Here is a 13,645-nt window from a genome sequence, read left to right on the forward strand (position 1 = left end):
GCCTAAAGAGGAGGTGTTTTCCAAAAGCAATAGCAAAAGCCAAAATTGGCAAATGGGATCTAATTAAAGAGCTTCTGCACAGTGAAAGAAACTAACATCAGAGTGAACAGGCAACCTACAGAATGGGAGAATATTTTTGCAATCTATCAATCTGACAAAGAGCTAATATCCAGAATCTACGAGGAAATTAAACAAATTTACAAGAAACAACCCCATCAAAATGTGAGTGAAAGATATGAACAGACACTTCTCAAAAAAAAAAAAAAAAGACATTTATGCAGTCAACAAACATATGAAAAAAAGCTCATCCATCATCACTGGTCGTTAGAGAAATGCAAATCAAAACCACAGTGAGATGCCAGTTAGAATGGTGAACATTAAAAAGTCAGGAAATAACAGATGTGGGAGAGCATGTGGAGAAACAGGAACGCTTTTACACTGTTGGTGGGAGTATAAATTAGTTCAACCATCGTGGAAGACAGTGTGGCGATTCCTCAAGGATCTAGAACCAGAAATACCATTTGACCCAGCAATCCCATTACTGAATATATGCCCAGAAGATTATAAAACATTCTACTATTCAGATACATGCACACATACGTTTAATGCTGCACTATTCACAATAGCAAAGACTTGGAACAAACTCAAATGCCCATCAGTGTTAGACTGGATAAAGAAAATATGGCACATATATACCATGGAATACTATGTAGCTGTAAAGAAGAATGAGTTAGTGTCCTTTTCAGTGACATGGATGAAGCTAGAAACCATCATTCTCAGCAAACTAACACAGGAACAGAAAACCAAACACCACATGTTCTCACTCATTTTATTGTATTTCTTTTCAGTTGTCAAAACTTACAAGCCAAAATATGACAGCAATGAATTGTGCATTCTATGACAAGATAACACAATGAAAGTGACCCAAGGTGGAAAGAGACTGAGAAAAACAGCATGCTATTGGAACCAAGGATTTCACTTTAGCCTCAGCAGTGAAATGTTTCAGGACAGTTTTAAGTAAATCACTTGAGTTCAAGGCATGAGTTCTCAATAAATATTTAACAAAGCATCAAAAAGTGCCCCAACTGTTCCAGACTCCCACATTCAAGGGGCTTACAAACCAACAGAGAAGTCTGAATTTCATGGATAATAGCAGACCTTTGGGGAAGAAGGGTCATGAAGGCTTCAGAGAGGAGTGTCACCAGAGGCTTAGGAGAGGACAAAGTGAGCCAAGCTTGGCTTCCCTGCAGAAAGAACTTGGGTGTCCAAACGTGAAGCAACCCATGGTCTTGGAGAAGGCTGAGAGAGAAAGGTGCGGGAAAGTCCTGGCAAAGCAGGGCATCATTTGTCTTCAACATCCTCATATCCCCCAGTGTCTATCAGGGCCAGATTCTCTATTAAGTATTTACTGAATGAAGAAGCAGCCAAAGAAAGACTACTGGAGTTTTATAGAAGAACATGATGAACAGTTCCATAGTCATCAAGTAAGATGCCAAGAAAAAGCAAGCCTTTACTGAAGATTGTGCTTCACACATACCATATCATCCTTATGACCATCCTATGAGGCCATGCCATTATTATCCAGATGAGAATTATTTCTAGATGAAGAGTAGCTAAAGGAGGTTAAGTGGTAAAGCACTTGGGAGTTAGGTCGCTTCACCACTATGATTGACTGCCCTCAGGCAGAGAAGAGCAGCATCACTTCCTCCTGGAAGGGCAGAGTCCCAGACCAGTCAACCTGGGTGATACAGGAACAAGATTTGCAAAATGACTCAGAGTAAGAAAGGACATACAGCAAAAAGGCTCCTTCCACCACCACTTCCTGGCCCTACTTTCTTCCCTAACAGCAAGCACTATTGTCAGATTCTTGTATATACTTGCACAAGTAGAATTCTATGCTTTTGTACAAGTATAGCATTCTACAGACATTCTTCTGCTCCTTGCTTTGCTCATTTAATGATATATCTCAGGAACAATTCTGTATCAACATATATAAATGTCTCATTCTTTTTAAAAAATTGACTTCTATGTTGAAATTCTTTTTTGACTGCCAATGATTAATTTTTATCAAGTGTAATTCACTACAAAGGGAGAAAAATCTTAAAAAATCCAATTCTGACAGATTTTAGAACAAAACCACAAACTACAAATATGGTTAAAGTTCAAAAAATAAAAAGAATTGCCAGCATCTTTTTAAATTAAATGTTATCAGACAAAACAAGATAAAGACCTTGAAATAACATCTTAATGAACCATATCCTAAAAGTCCTCAACCAGGTAGTTTTTTTGTTGTTTCAACAATAAAATCTCTCAAATAGGGGACAACTAAGAGTGAGCAATAAGGACTTAAAACTCTTTAACGTGTTAAAGAAATTCTTTACTTTTCCAAAACAACTCCTTGATTTTGAATTAAAAAGGTATGGCTCAGCGCATGATAGTATTTTGTTTACTGTCTGTTAATTGTAAAATGGATAGACATTTGTATTAAACTCAGTAAAGTTTAATGCATTTTTTTGTTCTTTTCATATAAGGTAGATTTGCAAAATGTCATTACATGAAAAATTGTTTGGTCTACAGGCAGTGCTTGGGGTACTGAACAAATGAATCTAGGTTCAAAGGCACCTTTAAATAACTATGCTCCCTCTTCCCCCAAGCGTACTGAGCCCAGGGTCTGAGGCCTGCTGGTTTACAAGCACTGCTTTCATCAGCTACTCCTTAACTCTACGTGCTGTCATCTCTACCTTCTCTCCTTCTTACCATGTTAGAATTAAAAGACATTTTATAAATTATTCTACAAACAAAAATCCAGTATTTGAAATGTATAAAGCAGGCTGCTCTGGTCAAATGGGAAGTTAAGGGTCCCAGAACCCAGCCCACCTGACCACTTTGTGTCTCCTACATGGCCCAAGGGCACCTACAAAAGAGAAACTCAGAGAACAGTTTGAAATCCATGGAAAGAGCCAAAACACATGAGGGAGCCAAGTCCTAAGGCAGTAAATAACAGATCCTTTATGTAACAACCACATTTTAAGAAACACCCACCACTTGACAGTCCTGTCACCGTCTCCCAAAGGCGGCTGGGACCACCAGAAGCCCTGGGACCAAAGTCTGCAAGCGGATTCTGAGGCTCCCTCTAGAAGCTGTCATTCTATGTGTCTGCGGTAGGCTAGCCGAGCTGCCCCTAAACAAACACCTGAAATGATTCCCAGTTTCTGGCAAGTTAAGAGCACTTGATACCAAATTCACGTTGGTATTAATAACTTCCCCCTCTCTAAATCCACCACTCTATCCAAGTACCGATTATTTTTCCTTTGCAATACCTCCGGCCCCTGCCTCTCCCTTCTCATCCCAAAAACCCAACCTTGACCATCCTTCTGCAATACCTAAAACCTAAACTACAGCAACAAGCTTCCTGCCTGGCCTGGGCCTCCAGCCTCTCCCTGCCTCCAGTCCATCTGACTCTTCACGTGAGGACCAACTCTTTGCAAACACAACTGTTTTGGGTCCAGGGGTTCCCTTTGGCTAGCTCAATTTTTATTTTAACCTTGGTTTTATGAAGATCTATTTTACCATGGACTCCTCTGTTCAAAAGAAGTCCAGTTGGAAAATCAAATATATAAAGCAATTTCTTATAAAAAGCAGAACTATTCTGGTTTTATGGTGGTTCGGGGATGGAAGACCCTGTGCCCAATCTTGGTAACCTCCATGCCACCTCCCAACCCTTAGGCACCCCAGAGGACACAGCTGAAAAACCTCTGGTGAATTCCAAAGTTGAAGATTAAATCAAAATGGTTGATATTCAAGACATTTATGATCTTTCTGCTCTTATTTCCCACTCATCACTCAAGGGCCCTTTTTGCTGCAGCCACATTATTAATTTGTTCTCTCTCCACCCCTACTCCACCCGAACAGTCCTCCAAAGGTCTTTTCCACATCTAGGCTTCTACACTCCCTATTCCTAACCGTATAACTTACCACAATCCTATTACAATAACTTTGCCTTAATGAATCCTACCTGTCTCAAGACAAGCTTAAATTCCAATTCACGCCTGCCTCTAAAATCTTACTTGCTATACCATTTAATTGGTAACTGATCAAGCTTCACCATCTTTTTCGCTATTTAATTTGTCCTGAGTGAGTTTATCATTCAGTGGGAACTGAGCCGACTACCTGCTTGTGTCTACACCTAGCACACAGCTTTATACATAGAAGACGTTTACTAAATATTTATCCATGTACTTCAGATTCACTCCGAAGAGTAAACATTTTACTTTCTATCAGATGCTGTAAAAGGTACCTTTACCATGGCTACCAAAACAGCATGTGACTTTCTTTATAAATAGTCAAATCAGGTTTAATGGGTTGTTCATTTTATTGCTCCTCAACTATATTTTCCTCCAATATTTTATACCTGCTCTCTCGAGCCAACTCAAATCTTAGGCACATCAATGGAGACTGATCACATTAACTCTCCCTTTAGACATGAACTGACCTACCTACCTTTATTTAAACAAAAGAATGAGAATTCATTGTCCACATTTGTTTCTCATCCGATGTTGAATGTGGATCTCATTTCTAAATAAATCTAGCTGGAGCTGAGAATGAAAATGTGTGACAGGTGGGCAAAGGAGCTGGAGAGTAAAGGACACTGCTTATGTGACACATGATAAAAGTTACAGAATCCTAACAGCCACTTAAAAAGAACACTTTCACAGGAAAGGAGGATTACTATGTCAGCCTGATAAACACCCAGTTCCAGTCCCAATATCATCTGCTGTTCTTCCCAGCTGTGTTTGCTCATCACTGTGTACATAACATATGCATAGATTCAGAAAATAAACTATTAGTCTTCCATGACCTGTCTTACAGTTCACATGCCCCTGTATCTTGAGGTTAGGGAAAGGGGTATAGTACTTTTAGTTTTAACCAGCTAATCTAATCAACTTTCCAGGACTGCATTTAAAGCACAGCTTGTACCATGCTTATAACCACTGGGGATGACTTCCTAATTTCTTATGTTCCACTTGCCAATGTGCATTTGAAATGGTCTCCACAATACTGCTGTGCTATTTCCCTGGTACCATGATCTGTGCCAACCCTTTTAGGTACCATTACTCATCTGTTTTCCTAATATTAGGCTCTGGTCTCCTCGCTAAGTATTACCAGGTGGATTGCCCAAGAAGTCTAGCAGAAGAATCCTTCCAGATACTGTTTATAATAATACCTCACAGCTAGTTCTCTCTCCTAGTGCTCTAATTATCTTATCACATGGCCATGTCTAGGTCATTACTGCTCTGACATTGTTTCCCCTCATATTACTAGTGGTCACCCATCTCTTGAACTTATTTAGACAAATTACCATTACTCCTGCTAATATCTTCTCTAATATTTCTGACATAATATTCAGTCCAGTTGGACACCAACTAATAGTTCACCAAATAATACTTTAAGACATTCTCTTTTGTAGCAATGAACTTCTATTTGACTTCCCATTGAACTCTGAATACCAGTGCAAAAATTTTCTACAGCCTAGGGAGCAACAGTGCTTCCTGTGGCATCCATTTCTAAGACAGATGAAAATAATATTACTTCCAAGTGAAACCAATCCCAGACATCCTAGTAAACAGCAAATTTCCACTGTCATTTTGGATGATGAGGAAGTGGTCACCTTGATGAAACCAGAAGAATGCCAGTAACTCTTAAGTTCAAAAGAAACCCTAGCATGGATTTACTATTTATAACCACCCAACTTAGAATCAAATCCTAATAATGTGTATATTTAAATCACCTACATCAGTTATACAAACTAAAGAAAAGTACAAAATAGGTAATAACTGAATTATTTAATTATTTTATAAGCAGTGGCAAACTATTTCTTCAGACAAAAAGAGAATTTTTCAGACTTTCTTGAGATCTGATTCCTAGCCAGATGATCATGTGTCCATGTTCAATTAAGCTGCTACCAGGTTCTCTCAAAAAAAAAAAAAAAAAAAAAAAAATGGCTTAAAGGTCATTTTCTAAATTTCTCAAGTGAAGCGGGTTCAAACTTTAAGACAAGGGGGCGGTGAATACCTGCTAAACACAACCAACCCCATCCAGCTTAGCCTCTAGCTCCTCACTCCTACCCCTCAGCACTGAGTTCATCATCTTGTCCTGTAACTATGAGGGAAAAGCATAAAGGCAATTTTCCTGGGACAAGACCCAAAATCTGTAGTTCCCTCCTCACTACATAAACAGATTTATTCCTACATCATTCACCTCTGAAAAAGGAATCATAAAACTATAATTTCAGAGAATCATCTAAGGTTTAGGATGGCTATGCAAAGAATGGCTTCCTAGTCCATAATGGCACTTATTAATGATGGAAAAGACTGGAATGATAGTAACATTCCACACTGATCCCTTTCCCAGTTAGATGAAGATTGTGTCACCCACCCCAATCCCAGAATTTAAAAAAAAAAAAAAAAGATATTTTTTTCACTTTCCTAACCATGGGAAAGCCTCAAAGCCTACTTTCAGTATCACACATAGACTTGTTCATGAGAGTTGAGAAGCCTAAGAATAACTAAGTCTGCCCTTTGTCTTCTGAGAAATGTGCCTGAGGGCTGGAATGCACGCCAGGCTACCCAACAAGTCAGAGATTTAACTAGAAAGGGAACCTGTTTGCCTATTAGTCAAGTGACTGCACATAGACAAGAGGTCCCTTTTTTTTTTCCTAACACAAAGAAAGTTTTACACTACAAAACTAATTACAAACTCTTTTTTTTTTTTTTTCCAGGAGTAAAAGGTGGTGTACAAGTCCTCTACCCTTATCTAAAGAGGTAACCAGGAAGTTGAACCTGGTCAACTGGGAAATGCTGAGATCAAGATATAATGGAGTGACCATGTAGGAAGGAACAAGACTCAAGAACTAAGGACTAGGCAGAAAATCATGCCAGCATACTGGGTAAGTTCAATAACAACAACAGAAATAATAGGTTGATTCCTCATGGCCTCAGTGCAGCATAGGATGAAGGTATTCTGATGCAGGAACAGAATGTGGCAATAGAGAAGCCAGGATTAGGTGGTTTTGAGGAATACCGACTGGCACACACTTGAGAGTATCCAATGTTATGTCAGGTAGAAGCCAACTCTGATTCCTAAGTGGGGTGGAAGAAAGGGAAACTGAAAGAAAATAGTGGATGGGTAGATATGGCCAATAAGGAGAATATGCAGCCAATTATTCCGAGAATAAGGTTCTAAATAATTACTAAAACTCAGGCACAAAGTAGGTCATTCATTTGGGGAATACAAAGAAACCTCAATTTTCTAAATTGGGGCAAAAGATCAAGCCAGAAGAGCAACTATGGCCAGAGTCTCAGAGCAACGGGCTGGAGTTATTTGAAAGAAAGAAAGTGAAACACTAGTTAATCATATACTTAAAATCAGTGATGAGAATGTATGTGAAGGTTGGTTAAGGCCAGGCTCATAGTAGGTCTCCAGTATTTATCAATTCTTCTCTTCTCTCCCAAGACCAACAACTAAGTGGCAGCCCTGAGCACACTTAGAAGTGGTCTGTGCCCCAGGTGTTAAAAGATTGATGAACCCAGTCAATCACATTCCCCAAGGTACTTAGAGGTGCCTTGGGGAAGACACAAGGGGAAAACTTCACATTTGTGCTCTCTGCATTCCTCTTCTACAAACTCTATATTCTAAAGATCCTATTCATCCAAACAGTGATTTGCTTTAGAGGCCTTGATCAATATGAAACCTACCAAAACAAATGCCTGCTTTATTCCTTCACACATTATTTTATAAAGGCAATCACAATTAGAACTATTAAAGCAGACTATTTTAAGTTGGTATCTCTTGGTCCTTGAAAACATTAGTAGTTGTAGACAAACTTTTTTGAACAAGCGGGTCTCACACTTTAAACATCAACCACGGGGCTTTACTTTACCAGTAGTTCTGATGTAAGAGCCTGGACATGATTTCATCAAGTATGAACATTTTGAAAAGACGCACAGGAATCTCCCCTGTTGGTGTCACTTAAGGTCCTGTGGCTTCAAAAACAACTCTCATTAGACAATCACATCCCAAGTGATGGGATCATGTCTGTGAATAAACTTTTTGTACACTGATATGTGATTCAGCATCTTTTCTTAAAAGTGAGAGAGTCCGGCACTATATTAGGGGAAACAGCCGCATGATGCCCAGCTCTAAGATATGCCAGCATAACATGCCATACTAAACTGTTCTTTGGGCTTGAAACTGGAAATTCCATTCCTTAAAAGCATTCTTCTTTGGTTGGTTCCATACATGCAATGGCAAATACTCACATTCAATAGTCTTCTTCAAAGTACCTCTTCTTTTGAGTTGGTGTTTTTAAAGAAACATAGTACTTGTTAATATCAAACATGCTAAGGTGTCACTGTGCCTGCCTTTCCCTTTATCCATTCTTGAAATATTTTGAAAGGTTTATCTGTGACGAGTGTGTCTAGTAATTCTCATGTGAAGCCACAAACTTAGCTAATTGATCCTCAGCAGTGATCAGGTCTCACCCCAGACAAATTACTACAGCCACAAGTCCACCAAACTGCAATCCAGGGTTGAGTCAATATTGAACCGTATCCAAATGTCACCAGTCTTCCTTCTACTTTAATTCTCTCTGCCCATATTTTACATGGATAGCATTGCCATTCACTTTCCTGTTATAAGGATGCAGTATTATTTTTATTATGAGTATTTAAGATATGTTAAGAGTTTCCTTTTTAATTAAAATTCAACCATTTTAAAAGAACATGTCTTTCCTAGAAATGCCACTAGCAAAATGCATCCAATTTTTCTCTATGTGGTGCTTTCCCTGTCCATAAAACTTATTTGATTAGCAGTACTATAGAAGCTAAAGCTTTTGTATGCAAGCACTCAAGCATAATTTAATAATTTTATTTAAGCATGGAAAAGATTATTCTAAAAGCCCTGTTGGTAAAATATCCTTGATTAGTTTAAACTTACATTTGCAGGTATATGAAAGGTGAAATAAATCCCAGAATGCTCAGTATGCAAGGAACAGTGTTAACTTTGTTACAACAGTCCGGCAGTAAGTTAAAAATTGTAGTATTAGAGAATGTAAGGAATAACTATCTGATATTAAATATATGTATTTAAACAGGTTATTTTAAAATACATTTTGTTCTGTGTGAACTCTTTTTATATTACCAGGATTTTCACCTATGGAAATCTCTTTTATAGTCAAACAAGACGAGGTCTTAATTGCATACTACCATTCATCTGCTGAGGATAGAAGTGCCAACAAATGAAAATGCACATTAGGCAAGAGATTGTCAGAATAGAAAATTTTTTTAATTTTTTTTTATTTTTTTGTTTTTTTGTTTTTAAATAACCCACTCACATTAACAAAAGACTGCAGTAGCTTCCAAATTATAGGTTGTTATTTTTAGTGGAAGTAGTTCAATATTCATATTGGAGCAGATGTAGCAGTTTAACAAAACAGCTCTTCAAATCCTGCACAAATTGAAAACAGGAAAACTGATTGCATTTTCTCTTATCACTTTCCTTTTCTGAATTGACACTTTTGGCCTTCTGAAAATTTACACATGGCTTTCATCTCAACAGCACCTGCTGATCAAATAGAAACCTAACATTTTCATGAAAATGGTATAAAGGACCAGTTTTGTTCTAAACACTGTAAAGGGCATCAGTTGCCTACTTGATGGCAACAATTGCCATGTATAAGTCATAGGCATAATAGATTTATATCTTCATAAATTTCTTTAACATAAAAATATGTTAAGTCCCTTCTGGTTTTTTCTTTTTTTCCATATTCACTTTCCGTATTGTTCAAATTTCTTTGACTCAATGTCTGCCTAGTTCTGCTATTTAAAGACTATGCAAAATGTGTGAAAGGGTAAATTACACCAAGATAACAAATACTATTTCTCTGCCTCTGCTTGAAATACACATATTTATCTATGTAAGTTATTGTCTATGCATGCACATGAGTGTAAAATACATATATCTCACTTTGTATTCCACCCACTAAAAAAAACTGGAAACAAAAAGTCAGAGTCAGACCCTATTTTTGAAGGGACCTTACCCATTATCTTATCAGATACAGATTTAGCAGGTGCCTGGCCCTTTCAGTACCCCAGACAGGGAAAGAAAGAATGTCACCCATGCAACAAACTGGTCATCTAAATAGTGACCGACCACTCACTGTAAATAACTCCAGGTAAAGGTAAATCTTGAAAGTGGGCATCCTTCTATGTAAAATATGCAAGATCGATGGCTAGCTTTTCAGATTTTTAACCATGCTCCACGTAGTTCTCTGTAACACCCAATTCTTGATAAAATTAAAGATGTTCCTAATACATGCTATCTGCTAGTTTCTCAGCCAAAAGAGCTCTACCCTTTCTGAAAGACTCCAGGTTGTCCTTTCCCATTCTGTCTGGGTGATAAGGTAACCTGAAGGCAGAAATGACATACAGTAATATATGTGCCACTCTGGCCAGTTGGTCTGTGAATTTCAGTGTTTCATCATGCTCACTGAGGCAACAGCAAACCTGAAATGTCAATATGTTCAGTCAATGGAAGTAAAATAATGGGACTCTATTGTCTTACCCAATCGATCTGCTGCTGTCAACAAGGAAACATGCCCCCCTGGCTTTAAACAAATTTTAATTAGGCTTTTAGTTATTGGATCATATCTATCTATCTATGAAAACACCTATCTTGACAATCTGTAGGAGGCAAAACAACCATTTTTTCTACTTTTCTTCATTTTAAGAACCTTCTAAAGTTGATATTATAATGTTTTCAAATACTTGTGAGTCAATAAGACATTTTTTCTTCTTTTTTTTAAACTAGCTCCAAGCAAAGGATTTCATGGTTCAAATCCAAAATACAAATCTACCTAACAGACTTGGAGTGATTTTTTTTTCTCCTCTAGCCTGAGTTGAGCCATACTATAAAATTAATTCCATATAAAAAGTAGGCTTCATTTGCTCACATTACTCAATCAAGTACTGTTAGCATCAATTCATCATGCATTTATAACAAGTCACACAAAACCAAACATTAATGATCAATCCCAAAGCCTTTACCCTCTTTGCTCAGTTCATCACTCCTAAAGGCAAGGGGTAAAAAACTCCTGTTAAAATCAGGTAGGTGCATGGTGCTAAGAAGGGTAAGGAGTTGTTGGGGGAGAGGAAAAAAGACATCATAAGTCATCCAAATTGCACCGAAGTTCTCTAGTCCTTCCTTCCACCAAAAGAGAGGTAGTCTCACCTTAAAATAAAAATGAACTAATCAAGTTGTTAAGCAGCTTTGTCTCTCCCTTCTTCATCTAAAGGCTTCATCATCCAGTCAATAAATAATCTATTGTTCCCCCTTTATCAAGTCTCTTTAAACCTATTCAGACTGGCAAAACTAAACCCAATTAAAGATAAGGCCCTCCGGTATTCTCACCTCGGTGAGTCCTGCCTGGATAGCAGAGGTGATGGGAGATAGCGTCAAGGCCAGGGTAGATGCCTCCTCCTCACCCCGCACAACAAAAGGCAGATTTCTCTTTCTCACTCTGCTAATCTTTAAATGTAAATTCTCTCCGCCAGCTAAGAGGAGCGACAGATAACATGTTACATCTTCACTTCTCCTGGTCTTATCGACTTCTGAATCATTTGGAAAGGGAGAGAGGGAGAGAGAAAAGCCGCCTCCCCACGCCCCCCTTCCTCCTGGCCACCCCTCCTTCCTCCCTGCTCGCCTCCCTCCCCTGTTCACGGAGATTACCTTCTGGCAAAGGAGCGCGGGAGAGCGGCCGCGGCCGAGGCGGCACCCAGACCGCGGCTTTGTATTCATTAAACACACATTGGAGCTTATCAGAAGTAAAAGGCTTGTCAGGATGGCACATTGTGTGTGAGTGAGTGTGTGAGCGCAGGAGGGAGAGGAGAGAAGCCAACGTGCATCAGGGTGATTACAATATCAGCAGGGCCCAGATGGAGGCAGGAAAATAAACAGAGGGTGCGTGTGAGACGGAGCGGGAGAGGGAGGAAAAGTGGGAGAGAGAGAGAGGGAAAGAGACACAGGCAGGAGGGAAGGAGAGACACAGGCAGGAGGTAAAGAATGGAAAGGGACGGAGGGGGCGGGGGCTCAGACCCCAGGATGGGGCCAGAAAGTGGGGGAGAGCTACCTTAAGGCTGTCTGGGAATGAGAGGCAGGCTAGGAGTCGCCTGTAAGCCCAAATCTGCCCCTACCACCCAAAAAAGGGAGGAATCCAGCAAACTGTATTTCCGTGCTCCAGGGCTAGGCTGAAAACACATTAGAGATTCTGTCAAGGTCAGAGGAGGATCAAGAGCTCTCTTTCGGCAGAGCCAAGGGAGACAGTCACCATCTCACCTCCATCTAAATAGCCACAATTTGCAAAACAAACCTACTGAGTCTAAGATGCAGTTAAGCGGCCCTCCAGAGCAATCTCAAGTCGCAGTTCTTGTCCCTTTCTTTGCTGACCCCAATACTCCTAAATTCCAGCCCCTGCACACTCACACATGCAGAGATATAGAATAGCTCCTGTCCCTGAACTTAAATGTGTCCCAGCTGAAGACTCCTGCAGCCAGCATCATTGTGATAAGTAGGACCACTTGTGATTGGTAGCTACAGGTGACTCTTAGAGACCTGCTCCACCTCCAGAAATTGTGCTGGGGGAGGGAGCTCTTTATGTGTGCATCTGAGAGTCTGTTTTGGAGGTGGGAATCTGAAATTGAGGCAATCAATCTCGGCTTGAGCTGCCTCGTGGCTCTTCACCCACCCATTGCCAGAGAATCAATCAGAGAACAAGCAAGGGCTAATGCTCGTCCCTCAGTCCAGAGTTCATCCACCTCCCCAGCAGGGTCAGGAAGGAGATACACCTGAGTAGTCCCTTGGGAGCCCCTTTTCACTTTTAAATACACCCATCAGACAATGTGAACATCTGATCAGATCCTTAATGGAGTGCAGATAATGCAGCAAAGGATGTTATTTTATTGGGGGGAGGGGAAGTATTTGGTTATGCTGTGTTTCAAGGCACTGAAGCTTGGTTAAGAAGCTCTCACTACAGTATGAAGAGTGAGTTCAGAATGAAGCAGCCAATAAACTATACAACTGTTCAATAGTGTACACTGTAGCCCTAGCTGCTGTGAAACTTTAGATTATAAAATAGCTTCTGCATGGGGTCTCCGTAGAAAGGAATAAAATGAGGGTAGAGGGTAAGGCTAAAAACAGAATAGCAAGAGAACTAGCCCCTGCCTTTTAGGGGAGCCAAATTTTAAGAGGCCCTTTAGAAAATGAAGAGAAGCATTGTTTAATCAGGCACTCCCCTGCAAATCACTTGGCCAAAAAACGGTTTTGTGTGTAGCGGAGCACCACCCCCTCTCCCTCTACCCCACCCAAACATATACACACCAATGTTCCAACCCCAAGAATAGAATTAAAAGAAATTTGATAGGTAACACAAAGTGAAAAAAGCTGGGCATAGGTGGGGGAAGGGCATGTGTGAAAATCTTGTCATGCAATGAATGTCAGATAAAAAGGGGTCTGCCACAATCCTCCAGTAATCCAATAATGTGGAAAACCTCATGGTATCACTGAGATGAGAACAAGGTAATATTTCTCCATA

The 13,645-nt window shown here is 39.7% G+C and overlaps 1 protein-coding gene across 1 annotated transcript in view; it reads right to left on the bottom strand.

The window, feature by feature from the left end:
- The window catches only part of RUNX1T1 (RUNX1 partner transcriptional co-repressor 1), a 141,098-nt gene extending 129,053 nt beyond the window's left edge, over positions 1 to 12,045 (bottom strand). Inside the window, 3 exon segments of the mRNA XM_037741862.1 lie at positions 11,467 to 11,523; positions 11,526 to 11,609; positions 11,785 to 12,045. Of these exon segments, the coding sequence (XP_037597790.1) occupies positions 11,467 to 11,523; positions 11,526 to 11,609; positions 11,785 to 11,905 (262 nt within the window). The 5' untranslated portion in view covers positions 11,906 to 12,045.
- Positions 12,046 to 13,645: the final 1,600 nt, after the last annotated feature.

Source organism: Cebus imitator, unplaced genomic scaffold (assembly GCF_001604975.1).
Source record: "Cebus imitator isolate Cc_AM_T3 unplaced genomic scaffold, Cebus_imitator-1.0 Scaffold109, whole genome shotgun sequence".
NCBI lineage: Eukaryota > Metazoa > Chordata > Mammalia > Primates > Cebidae > Cebus > Cebus imitator.